This window comes from Vulpes vulpes, chromosome 1, assembly GCF_048418805.1.
Source record: "Vulpes vulpes isolate BD-2025 chromosome 1, VulVul3, whole genome shotgun sequence".
Lineage (NCBI taxonomy): Eukaryota > Metazoa > Chordata > Mammalia > Carnivora > Canidae > Vulpes > Vulpes vulpes.
The window spans coordinates 187421797-187435739 of NC_132780.1; the positions used below are offsets into that span (position 1 = coordinate 187421797).

At 34.0% G+C, this 13943-nt stretch overlaps 1 protein-coding gene and 1 pseudogene across 3 annotated transcripts in view; one reads left to right on the forward strand and one right to left on the reverse strand.

Moving 5' to 3' along the window:
• ASCC3 (activating signal cointegrator 1 complex subunit 3) overlaps positions 1 to 13943 on the reverse strand; it is a 340865-nt gene that overhangs the window by 203235 nt on the left and 123687 nt on the right. For all 3 annotated transcript variants that reach the window (XM_026002925.2, XM_026002927.2, XM_026002926.2), the window contains exon 11: positions 6845 to 7009. In XM_026002925.2, the coding sequence (XP_025858710.2) occupies positions 6845 to 7009 (165 nt within the window). The remainder of the gene's footprint in view (positions 1 to 6844; positions 7010 to 13943) is intronic.
• Positions 3473 to 4180, forward strand: LOC112923124 (peroxisomal membrane protein 11B pseudogene; annotated as a pseudogene).

A 13943-nucleotide genomic window follows, 5' to 3' on the forward strand; every position in this document is an offset into this window, starting at 1 on the left:
CAAATAAAAACATGAACTTTGCTTTTTAATAAACTTAGTTATGAGCTTTGTCATAGCATATTAAGAATATAAGGAGAATCAGATAGACCCTTCTATCAAGGATATTAAAATTCAGTAAAGGATACAAATGAAGACAGAATTAATTATAGCAAGTTGCAATATTATAAGGATGACAGTGGTGCTAAAAATGTACAAAGTAAAGGAGCAGAGAGGTAATACAGAAAAGGTGTAATTCATTCTGAATGGTGAACCAGGAATTACTTTATAGCAGAAGTGATATTTGGCAGATTCCAAAGAATAGTAGGTTTTCAACTGATGAATTTGTGGAGTGATAAAGACACACAATTTTGCATTTATCACCCTTAATCTCATAACCAATAACATATCCTGGCTCCAGTGAGCTGAAATTTATCTCTGGAAAAGGGTCAATGGTATTGGAAAGGAAATGGGGAAGGAATGCACAGTTTTGTGTTGCTGGAACCTATTGCAGCTCAAGAATATGCAGAAGTTAAATTAGACAAACAGATCACAGATCCAATAGTCTTTAATGTGCAGATAAGGAATTTAAACACTTTTCCTCTGATAACAAAGAACAAGCCATCAAAAGTTTATGAGCATAGTAGTGATAAACTATACCACTGGAGTTTCATTATATTATGGAGATATCAATGTGTAGGATGAGTATATTATATATTTAGTTGTTATATATCTATATGATACACAATTTGTACTTCTGTATCATATATTAAGGTGTACATTTTATATATTTAGTTTATATACATTTAATTTTATATAGTTTATATTTATTATTATATATGGGAAATTGTACCTTTATAGATAATTAACAAAATATTTCTAAATTTATAATTGTTTCAAAATATGTTATATATATTATATATATATTATACAAATATATAACGTCATGTGTCTGTGTACATACATGTAGTTAAGTATTAGCAGCAGGCCTGCAATCTATTTGCTCCCTTAACTGGGCATGTTCAGGAAAGATGTCTTATTTAAATTCCCTTGTAAACTTGCTAATGATAGCCTTCTTGGTAAATATACTAATGATATTTACTTGATCTCTAATGTTTTATAGTTCTAGGAAAGTCCTTATCCTCATAATGCTTTTAGCTGATGGATGTGGACTTCTAGGTGGCTCAATGTAAATAAACCTGGAGTGTATGGGTTCCTATGGCATAGCTCCCTGAAAAACATTACTAAGTTATGTAAGTATCATGATATAAAATAAAAACATTTATGATTAAAATAGCTCTCTTTCCTGTAAAGGATGCCCTGCATGCTTCTTTTTGAGAACTCCTATGTAAAATCCGGGCCAGAGCCAAATGGCAAGAAAGGACCTGGAAAGCAGTGATGCCTAGCAGTTGCAGGCTTCTTCATGTTTCTTCATCTTTGTCTCATAACTACCTGTGTGCTCGAAATTATTAAGTTGGATATTAGCTAAAATCTCTGATTTTTGTGTCATTTTGAACATTTCAACCCTTTTATCCTTATATGTTTATCTGTGTTTATCTGTATATGTATGCACATATTTTTAATTTACATGGTAAAATGTGAACATGCCCCAAACAACCCTCGAATTCCATCTCTATTATCAAAACACCTTTACAGTTTGCAGCATATTCTTCTGTGTACAGGCTTCCTAATCTACCCAAACCTAAAATCTCAATGTAAATAAGAACTCTGTCAACTATCCACAGCATCTAGAACTATGTGGTTGGTGCATGTTCACTAAATGAATGAATGAGAATATAAATATATTGCACATTTTTTTTACATAAACAGGACTCTGCTATATATAGAGGACAGCTTCCTTTTCCAATGAGAATATGACATATCTTTTAAGTCTAGTTCATACAGCTCTACCTCATTCTTTGTAAAGGCTGCAATGTAGCATTTTATGGTATGAATATAATTTATTAAACCATTTCATATTTTGTTGGACATTTGGGTTGCTTCTAACATATTTGGCATTAACAAGAAAGCTGCAGTGAATACTGATGTTAATATATCTGTGTGTTTGTGCTATTGTTTCCATACATTAATTAGATCCCTAGAAGTAAAAACACAAGGCTGATTTTCGTGGGTGCTTTCAAATTACACTTTGTTTTTACTTCTGCTAAAACAGATAAAACTCTCATGTCCTTTTAAGCATCTTTTCTATAATGCTAAGTGTGTTTATTTCTACCATGAAAGTGAAATGCTTTCTCTACATTTTAAAAAAGTTTGCATTTCTTATTAATTTATAACTATTAAATATAAAAGACATTTATTTTATGTGCTATAAATAATTTGTTATTTTGTCTTATATTTTAACTTTTTGGCGGTGTCTTTACTGGTCGGAAATTTTTAATATTTAAATATCCAAATGTGTCACATGTTCCCTTTATAACATTTGGAGTTTTGCATTTGGCTTAGAGCTTCTCTATTTTGAGGTTATTAAAAAAATGCCCTCTTATATCTTCTTTAATGTACTGAGAGTTCTGCTTGATATAGCTAACATTTTTAATCCATCTAGAATTCTATAGTGGACTTGCCAAATGAAAACACACTATTTTAAAGCATTTTAAAGACCACCTTTCTTTCATTCGTTTGTTCATTTCCTTCCTTCCTTCTTTCCTTCCTCCGTTCCTCCATTCCTCCCTTACTCCCTTCCCCCCCTTCCTTCCTCCCCTCCTCCCTTCCTTTCTTGTGTTTTTCTTTTTTTTTTTCTTTTTTTTAATTTATTTATGATAGTCACACAGAGAGAGAGAGAGAGAGAGAGAGAGAGAGAGAGAGAGAGAGGGGCAGAGACACAGGCAGAGGGAGAAGCAGGCTCCATGCACTGGGAGCCCCACGTGGGACTCGATTCCGGGTCTCCAGGATCGTGCCCTGGGCCAAAGGCAGGCGCTAAACCACTGCGCCACCCAGGGATCCCTCTTGTGTTTTTCTATAGGAAATAAATAGCTTTCTATTTATGAGTTGCTGAGACCTTTTCACATTCTCTTTTAGAAAACTACAGTGTGCAGGCTCATTGTAGAACTCCTGCACATGGATTCTTGGTACTTAATGTATTTCAGTACAATTTGAAAGGTGGCAGTATGGCATAGATTTGGACTATGAATCAAAAGACCTGAGTTTTTCAGATGCTCTTGCTATTGTCTGGGGGACTCAGAACAAGATAGTTGTCTGTATTTATTGTTTGTCCATTTAGATAACAACATCTGTCTTACCTTCCTCACAGACTTTTTGTATAGACCAAAGCAACAAATATTTATTGCCATGTATAACAGAAAATGAAACATGCAACAAAAGCACTTTAAAAATACATAAGGAATTGCTGAAAAAATTAAATAGCATATTAAAATAATATTAAATATTAAAATATTTTAATTAATAGCATGTTAATTATATTAACGTTAATTTTTATATTATTAATATATTAATTATATTATGCTGATATAATATTAATATGATTATATTATATTTAATTAATGCCTGTGCCTGTGCTCTGCCGAGAAATGGGGAAACTGAGGGCTGCCCAGTATGCCTGAGGGCTGCCCAGTATGCCTGCTCCCTTCTTGGCCATGCACTGCAAAAACACGGGGCCAGTCCTGAGTTACAGAAACAAATTCGACAATTGGAGGGTCATCTGAGCCAAGGAAGAAAGCTTCTACGCCTGAGTAACTCAGCAGATGCCCTTGAGTCAGCCAAACGAGCTGTGCACTTATCAGATGTTGTCCTGAGATTCTGCATCACTGTTAGTCACCTCAATCGAACCTTGTACTTCGCCTGTGACAATGTCCTGTGGGCTGGAAAATCTGGACTAGCCCTTCGCGTGGATCAGGAGAAGTGAGCCCAGCGTTCATTCAGGTACTATCTGTTTTCCCTCATCATGAATTTGAGCCGTGATGCTTATGAAATTCGCCTAGTGATGGAACAAGAGTCTTCAGCTTATAGCCAGCGGCTGAAGGGCTCTGGAGGAGGAGCCACAGGAGGAACTGAAATTGCAGGACCTGGGTGTCCAGGGACTCCAGGAGGAGGTTTGCCTCAACTAGCTCTTAAGCTACAGCTCCGAGTCCTGCTCTTGGCTCGGGTTCTTCGAGGTCATCCCCCACTTCTGCTGGATGTGGTCAGAAATGCCTGTGATATTAAAATATCCTAATATAGGATATATTTAATTAATTAAATATCCTAATATAGCAATATTAAAATAATGCTATTTTAAAGCATTTTAAAATACAATATAACTTCCTAAAATTTTGCACTCTGTGTTTTATACTACATTCCCAGACCTGGATCAGAGCTGTTTATTAGCAAATGAAATACAAAAGAACTGATATCTAACTAATGATTCAGGTGAGAGGTGTTAAGGAGAAAGACAACTTGAGGGTGACTCCCAGGATTTGAGCTTGAGAACCAAGTGAACTACTATGCCATACACAAGTATACAGGGAAGATGGCAGAGTTTCTTTCTTCCTTTTTTTTTTTTTTTTTTAAGATTTTTATTTATTTATCCATGAAAGACACAGAGAGAAAGAGAGAGGCAGACACACAGGCAGAGAGAGAAGCAGGCTCTATGAAGGGAGCACGACCTAGGCTGCCCGATGGCAGAGTTTCTGACATGTTTAGCAAGAGATGTCAATGGAGGGCAGCTTGGGTGGCTCAGCGGCTTAGCGCTGCCTTCAGCCCAGGGCGTGATCCTGGAGACCCGGGATCGAGTCCCATGTTGGGCTCCCTGCATGGAGCCTGCTTCTCCCTCTGCCAGTGTCTTTCTCTCTCTCTGTGTCTTTCATGACTAAATAAATCTTAAAAAAACAAACAAACAAAAACAAAAAACAAGAGATGTCTATGGAATGTCAAAATAGAAATGTACAACTGCATTTGGATATGGCTAGAAGTCAGGGGTAAGACTTGGACTATATAGATTTAGGTGACACAGGAAAAAAATTGTTGTATATTCAGAATAAATAAAGACAACAGAAAAAAAAAAGGCAACAGCAAGTGACAGAGACCTGGAAAAGGTAAACTTTTCAAGGATGAGAAAAGGAGATAGCAAGGGAACCCCATAAGAGCAGCTAAGTAAAAAAAAAAAAAGTAAAAAAAAAAAAAAAAGAGCAGCTAAGTAGGTGGAAAAAAAATATGTGAAGAAAATAGAGCAGGATGACATCATGGAGCCCAACAGAGTATAAGTTCCAAGACTGAGAAAATAATTATATCAAATATCAAAAATGAGTAAAATTAAAAAAAAAAAAAACAAAAATGAGTAAAATTAAGAAGTAAAAAAAAATGATTTGGTTTAAGGGCTCTCTTTTTGATTTGATAAATGGCAATTGTGGTAAAAACATTTTATTACCTATTTGGAACAATAACCTGTTTGCAATGGTTTGAAAGTCAAAAAAGAAATAGTGAATATAGATTAGTATTTTCAGAAGACCAGTGGTAAAAAGAGCTTTATTAATCACAAGTTATTGGAGAGGGATAGGTTTGAAGGAAGGTTTTTGGTAAAACAGAAGGCAGTTCTTTTAAGCTGAAGAGACAATACTCACTGAGATGGAGAAATTAAAGACACACAGGAAAAGAAAAGAGGTAATGTAGAAATGAAAGGAATGGGGTCCAAGGCAGATGGAGTCAGGACCTCTAATCAAAGAACAAGGGATGGAATCATGAATATGGATATGGGGAGGGGTTTGAGGTTTTTTCTGGGTGGGGAGAAGGGCCAGGGATGGGAATTGAGGGAATTCAAACATGAAGGACTTATTTGCGTTCAGTAAAAATATTGTCCTATAAGACTGAGGCATGACAGGGTAGGGAAGCATGTGGGAGGAGTCTGGTGAAGCTTGGAAATGGCTCACTTTAGGGAAACAGAAGAAAAGCAGTTTAGAAGTTCCCAGGTGATCTGAATGATGGAAGTAAAATTTGGAACCTATGAATGTAAAGCAACTCTACTATATCAATGTGTGATCTTTCCTGCTAGTGCTTACTGCCTGGCCAGAGGCAGGGACATGGTTCAATTGATTGATGGTTGGAATTTTGCCAGGTAGTCAGGGGTAAGTTAAGGTTATCAACAAAAGAAAAACTGATCATGAAGTCTTGGCTATTTCAGGAAGAAAACAAAACCAGTAGAATATGGATCAAAGACAGTAACAGATGGGAAATCAAGGAATTAGAGTTCTTGATTAGGTTGAAAAATCAGTTTTCATCTATTTTCTCTACATGTATGATCTGCTAACATTATTTTAGTACTCATGGGTATTCTATGATATGTTATTTTTTGACTTAATGAGAAGAGGGGCTGAAAGAAAAAAAATCACTAAACATTGGTAAATTTATCAATTTTTGCTTGGACTATTTATGAATAGCCACAAAGCTCCCAAACTAGAGAGAGCATACACTTATCTTTTTCTTTTCCAATAATGATTGAGGTGATTATATTTTATTTTATCTAGTATATCAGAAAAATTATAAATCATGTTCAGATTTTCTCAGGGGGTAGAAGTTAAGTGCACATAGGAGAAAAGTAGAGAAAAATCACTAATATTCACCTCTATGCTGTTATATCTTAATGCTGCTTAGTCAAATATTAGACTTGGCTTTACAACAATGGTTTAGAACTTTTCCTGTATTTACTTCAGCTAATTTAAAGAGACTTCAATAAAATAAGACTTGGAAGGAAAAAAGAAAGAGTACTTTCAATATGAAAACAAAATACCTAAAGGTTTCTTCATACTAAAATTATCTTTATCCCCATGAATAATACATATTAATACTTTTTGAATGCTATATTTAAGCTTAAAAACTTACTCTTCCCTCCGAAATAAGTTTAAAAATAGCTTCCTCTTACCTGCCGTAAAGTGCGTGCCACTATGCTTTCTAAAACTGGTCCTCTATCTTCATGCAGCAAATGAACTTCATCAAGAATAAGGAGCTTTACAATTTGAGAAAGAGCTACATCTCCGACACTTTTTCTTGTTACTACGTCCCATTTTTCTGGGGTGGTCACAAGCATCTGTAAGATAAGATTAAAAAAGGGAAAATGTCACATAGAATATATAAATTTCAAATATGTCATTCAAGAAGAAATATGATTGACAACCTTTATACAGATCAAATAAAAAGTGTTCAAAATACCCTGGAATGATAGGTAATTCACTATAGACACTGTCATTCCAAGAGTGATATTTCATTTCACTTAAGTTGTGATATTAAGCAGTTATTTAAAACTCAATGAAGACGGTCTGTCAAAAAATTGTAGTGAAGTGTATAAAATACCTAGCTTTTTAAAAAAGTGTCTTATGATGTAAAAAAACAATAGATTCTGGGGCGCCTGGGTGACTCTGGTAGTAATCCCAGGCTCCCTGCTCAGTGGGGAATCTCTGCTTCTCTCTCTCCCTCCGCTCCTCCCCCAGCTTGTGCCCCCCCACACAGTCTCAAATAAATAAAATCTTAAAACAAAAGAAAAAAAATGATTCTATCTTTTAAACTCCATACATTAATAATGGCCTTTATTTGAAAAGGGACAAAGAAGTGAACCAAGTGTTAAAAGGCAACAAAAAGGAAACCAAGAATACACTCTAGGAATGGTCACCTATTTATACTTGTTCAAATCTGAACTTTACTACTGATACATGGTTTTCAAGATATTATTCTTTAATATTAACTAGTATAAACAGCATTTTATACCAGAAGCTAATACATATAATATAGCCTAAATGGCACATAATAGCAACCCAAAGACCGAGTCACTGGAGAGTCTAGGGCATGTAGAGCAGGACATAAGCCTGAGATATTAATGTGAACTTTACAGTAGCACACCATTTAATGTGAAACTGTAATTATAATTCTCTTTGCTTTTCACGTATTAAATTGCTTGCATCCTCTAAAATCATCCTGTTACAGAGAAAAAGATACTTTGACTATAGTAATACTATAATATAATAGTATTCTACTTAGTAATACTTCTATTTCTATTTTAGTAATACTACATTAGGAAATAAGCCAATATGTAGAAAATTCAAAGACTACTATATAGGAAATCAAAAGCAAAGCTTCTCATGGCCAGTATATAAATCATGAGGTTTATATGAGAGAGATCAATGATAATCACAATTCAACTGTGCTTTGAAGGGGTTAACTGAGGTAAGGGTCAGACTGTTCTCTCAAAATTTTTGTTACTTCTCATCTGATTAAATTACCTATGGGGATGATAAGAACCTTATTTTTTTAGATTAGTGAAAATAAACTCTTAACAAATACATAATCTAACTTTGTCAATATGACCCATTGCATTATTAGAGATACCACTGCTATCATTATGAAATAAACTCTATCAACCACAAAATTTAGCAGCTGTACTTAAACAGACATTAGTTAATAAACTATAATGAAACAGATTAAGGAACTCATAGCTAACATATAAAATAATACAAATCCAAATCTACCTCATTCTAAGTTACTAAAGCTAAATGGCAATGTTGAGATCACACAAAATTTACAGAAAAGACATGCTGCTGGAATTAACTAAATACATATGCATAATACATTTTGAGGTCTAAAATGGGTAAAAACATTCACTGTGCATTAAAATCTCTTTTAACAAATTTTAACTGAACTTCCACTTTGAATAATGTCAAATTTAAAATAATCCAAGATATGTAACATAAATACAACCAGGGATTACTTACAACCCTTTTCATTAAAAGTCCTGGAAGCATGCCTGTTTTCAAAACAATTCTCCTACACTGTACATTTAATATCAAAGTATAAAATAAGTCAGCTTATTAGTGACAAATGTTAGGAAGGATACAGGGTATACTTTTATATAATAAATACAAAGCTTGGCTACGAACCTCACCATGAACTTAGAATATTATGCTAATACTGTCTTATAATTAACTTTTAAAGATGATGATGTGGCAACAAATTGTAAAATCAAATTTTTCAGATATCAGCTATACCAAGGAAACCTTAAAAATCCATTTTAGAATTTTATTATACTTTTACTTCCAGCATAGCAAGAAGTGGTTTCATTTATATTACTATTTCATCACTTCAGTTCCCTGATCTTGAAATGGCTAGAACATAAAGTGTCACATTTGCTTAATGAATTGGAACTCATGCAAGACATTTCCATCTGCTCTTGTATTGGGGCATGGGTTAACTGTCAACATTTTTACTGTCAACTTAAATTTCTCTCAATACATGTACTTATTCCCTCAGAAATACAAAAATCACTACTTGAAACTGTTTCAATTTTATCCTGTCTACTGGGAAAATGGTATAGTTGTGATGCTATATATTACCATTGTGTCAAAAATTTGGTGTATTTAGTTTTAAAATGCTCATCTATTTGACAGAAATACCAAAGGACCTAAGACTTGCCAGAACCAATTCATCTGGTAATTCACTTAAACATTAATATTTTTATTATGATTATTTCACCCTTAAAACACTGTGACCTAAGGGAAGTCACTTTATCTCTTCTTCCTTTTATTTTTCCAACGTTTTTTGAGATACTGAGATGTAACAATGTAACATATGTAAACTTAAGGTGCTATGTGATGATTTGATACAGGTACATATTGCAAAATGATTACCACAAAAAGGTTAAATAACCCTTCTATCCCCTCACACAATTGTGTGTGTGTGTGTGTGTGTGTGTGTTGATAACATTCAAGGTCCACTGTATTAATAACCCTCAAGTATATAATACAGTACTGCAAATTACAGTTAGCATGCTGTACATTTGTTTTTTTTTTTTTTTAGCATGCTGTACATTTGTACATCAGATCCTAAGAACATATTCATCTTATAGCTCTAAGTTTATATCCCTTGACCAATATCTCCCTATTTCCCCAACCTCCAGCGCTTGGCACCCACCATTCCACTATTTAAGTTCAGCTTTTTTATATTCTACACGTAAGTTAGAACATGCAGTATTGGTCATTCTCTGTCTTATTTCACACAGCATAATATTCTCAAAGTCCATACATGTTGTCAAAAATAAAGTTTGAATTTCCTTCCTTCTTATGGCTGAGCAATATTTCATTGTACATATATACCACACTTTCTTTATCCATTCATCCACTGGTGGACACTTGGGTTGTTCCCAAGACTTGGGTACTATTGATAATGCTGCAAAGAACATGGAGGAATGTGAAGATGTTGAATTTTGTCAAATGATTTTTTTTCTGTATCTATTAAGATGATCGTATGATTTTTTCCTTTCATAATATTAACATGATGTACTGGTCTATTTAAATTTTCTATTTCTTCATGAGTCAGTAGGTTGTATGTTTCTAGGAATTCATCCATTTCTTCTAGGTTGTTCACTTTGCTGATGTATAATTGCTCATAGTAGTCTCATGATCCTCTGCATTTCTACACTATCCAAACTGGAAAGGAAGTAGTGAAGCTGTCACTATTTGCATATGACATGATATTATATATAGAAAACCCTAAAGAGTCCACAAAAAAATCTGTTAAAACTAAAAAATTAATTCAGTAAAGTTGCAGGATACAAAATAAATAGTAATCTATTGCATTTGTATAAATTAATAATAAACTATAATAGAAATGAAGAAAATAGTCCCATTTACAATAAAAAAGAATAAGATATCTGGGAATAAATTTAATGAAGGAGATGAAAGATCTATACACTGAAAATTATAAGACATTAATGAAAGAAAGTAATGAAAACACCAATAATTAGCAAGATATTCTGTATTCATGGACTGGAGGAATTAGTATTGTTAAAAATGTCCATACTACTCAAAACAATCTACAGTTTCAATGTAATCCCTTAACAAAATCTTAATGGCATTTTTCACAGAACTAGAACAAAAAATTCTAAAATATGTATGAAACCAAAGAAAACCCAGAATGGACAAAACAATCTTGAGAAAGAACACAGTTGGAGATATCACAGTTCCTGATTTCAAATTATATTACAAAGCTATAGTAATCAAAGAGTATGGTATGGGCCAAAACAGAGCCACATATAGAAATGGAACAGTACAGAGAGCCCAGAAATAAACCCACACATATATGGTCAATTAATTTACAACAAAGGAGCCAAGAATATGCAACAGGGAAAAGGCAGTCTTCAAAAAATGGTGTTAAAAAACTGGACAGCCACATGCAAAAGAATGAAATTAGACCACTGTCTTACACCATGCACAAAAAGTGACTGATAATGGTTTAAAGACATGAATTTAAGACCTGATAACATAAAACTCCTAGAAGAAAACAAGGGCAGTGGGCTCTTTGACATTGGATTTTTGGGTCTGACTCCAAAAGCAATGGCAACAAAAGCAAAAATAAACAAGTGGGACTACATCAAACTAAAAAAAGCTTCGGCACAGCAACGGAAACTAACAATAAAATAAAAAAGCAGTCTATCAACTGGGAGAAAATTTTGGAAATCACGTATCGATAAGGGGTTAATACTCAAAATAAATACTGAGACAACTCAATAGCAAAAAAACCTGATTATTTAAAAAAAAAAAAGGGCAGAGGTCCTGAACATTTTTCTAATCAGGATATACAAATAGCAGGACACCTGGTGGCTCAGTGGTTGAGTGTCTGTCTGCCTTTGGCTCAGGGTGTGATCCTGGGCCCAGGATCAAGTCCCACATCAGGCTCCCTGTGAGGAGCCTGCTCCTGCCTCTGCCTATGTCCCTGCCTCTTTCTTTCTATGTCTCTCGTGAATAAATAAAATCTTAAAAAATAAAAAAAAACCAAGATATACAGATGGACAATAGGCACATGAAAAGATGTTCCATATCATCAGGGAAATGTATATTGAAACCACAATGACAGATGACCTGACACATGTTAGAAGGCTGTTATCAAAAAGACCTGAAATGATAAGCATTGGAGAGGATTTGGAAAAAAGAAAACTCCATACATTGTTGGTGGGCATGTAAATTCGTGACCTACTATGGAAAACAGTATGAAGGTTCCTCAAAAATTAAAAAATTACTACCATAGGATCCAGATATTCCAGATATTCTTTTTTTAAAGACTGTATTTATTTTCATGAGAGACACAGAAAGAGAGGCAGAGACATAGGCAGAGGGAGAGGCAGGCTCCATGCAAGCAGCCCCATGTGGGCATTCAATCCCGGGACTCTGGGATCATGCCCTGAGCCAAAGGCAGACGACCAACCGCTGAGCCACCCAGGCATCCCAAATATTGTCTTTATCAGAAAATAAAATCACTAATTTAAAAAGATATATGTACCCCTATGTTCACTACAGCTTTATTTATAATAGCTGAGATATGGAAACAACCTAAGCGTTCATCAATAGATGAATGGATACAGAAGATATACACACATAATGGAATAACAGTCATAAAATAAAGAAGGAAATCTTATTATTTGCAACAAGATGTATAGACCTTGAGGTTATTTTGCTAAATGAAATAAATTAGAGAAAGACAAGTACCATATGATTTCACTTATATGTAGTATCTAAAAAAACAAATGAACAAACAATACCAAACACAACTCTCAGATACAGAGAACAGATAGTGGATATCAGAAGAGAAGAGTTTGGGGGTGGGTCAAAGGGGTGAAGGTGTAGTAAAGTGTATGGTGATAAAAGGTAACTAGATTTATTGTGGTGATCACTTTGTGGTGTATACAAAGACTAAATTATTATGTTGTACACCTGAAAGTAATATAATGTTATACACCAATTCTACTGCAACAAAAAATAAAATATTAAAGAAATACAAAAAATATTAAAAACAAATGTATACTTTCTTGGCTTTATAATATTTATAACAGATTTTGAATTTTTTGGTACTTACACTATAGAAAAATGAGGGAAAAGTTTAATAACATAAATGACTTTTTAAAAAAACAGGATGGTTAAATATCAAAATGTAGTCATTAAAATCCCATAGATTAATAATAGTATTACTAATAATAATGGTATTAATAATAATATTATTATTTTACCAAATCTCAGGAGCCATTGATTATAAAGCTACACTATCATTGTGTCATTAAGAAGTTATAAAAACAACTATCAAGAAAATTTTTCTTTTCATCACGATAAGTGTAGTCTTTAATTCCCATCACCTATTCCACTCATTTTTTCAACCATTTTTTCTCCCCTCTAGTAACCATTAGTTTGTTCTCTGTATTTAGCAGTCTGTTTCTTGGTTTCTCTCTTCTTTTTTTTCCCTTGCTCCTTTCTTTTGTTTCTTAAATTCCACAGATGAATGAGATCATATGGTATTTGTCTTTGTCTTACTTCACTTAACATTATACTCTCTATCCATGTTGCTGCAAATGGCAAGATTTCATTTTTTTAAATGACTGAATATATTGCACTATACATTGCCCCATCCTCTTTAACCATTAATCTATTGATGGACACTAGGGCTGCTTCCAGTTTGGCTTTGTAAAATGATGCTACAATAAACAAAGAGGTGCATGTATTGCTTTGAATTAGAGTTTTTGTATTTTGGGGATAAATACCCAATAGTCTGATGACTGGATTCTAGGTTAGTTCTTTTTTTCAATTTTTCGAGGAACCTCCATACTATTTCCCACAGTGGCTGTACCAATTTTCAGTTCCACCAACAGTGCACAAGGGTTACTTTTTGTCCACATACTCTCCAACACTTGCCATTCTGACAATGTGAAGGGATAATTCATTGTGGCTTTGATTTGCATTTCCCTGATGATGTGATGTTGAGCATCTTTTTGTGTGTCGGCCATCTATATGTCTTCTTTGGAGAAATGTCTGTTCATGTCTTCTGTCCAGTTTTAATTGGATTATTTGTTTTTTGGATGTTGAGTTGCATATGTTTTTTAATATATTTTGGATACTAACCCTTTATCAGATGTATTATTTGCAAATATCTTCTCCCATTCAGTGAGTTGCCTTTCAGTTGTGTTGATTGTTTCCTTTGCCATGTACAACTGT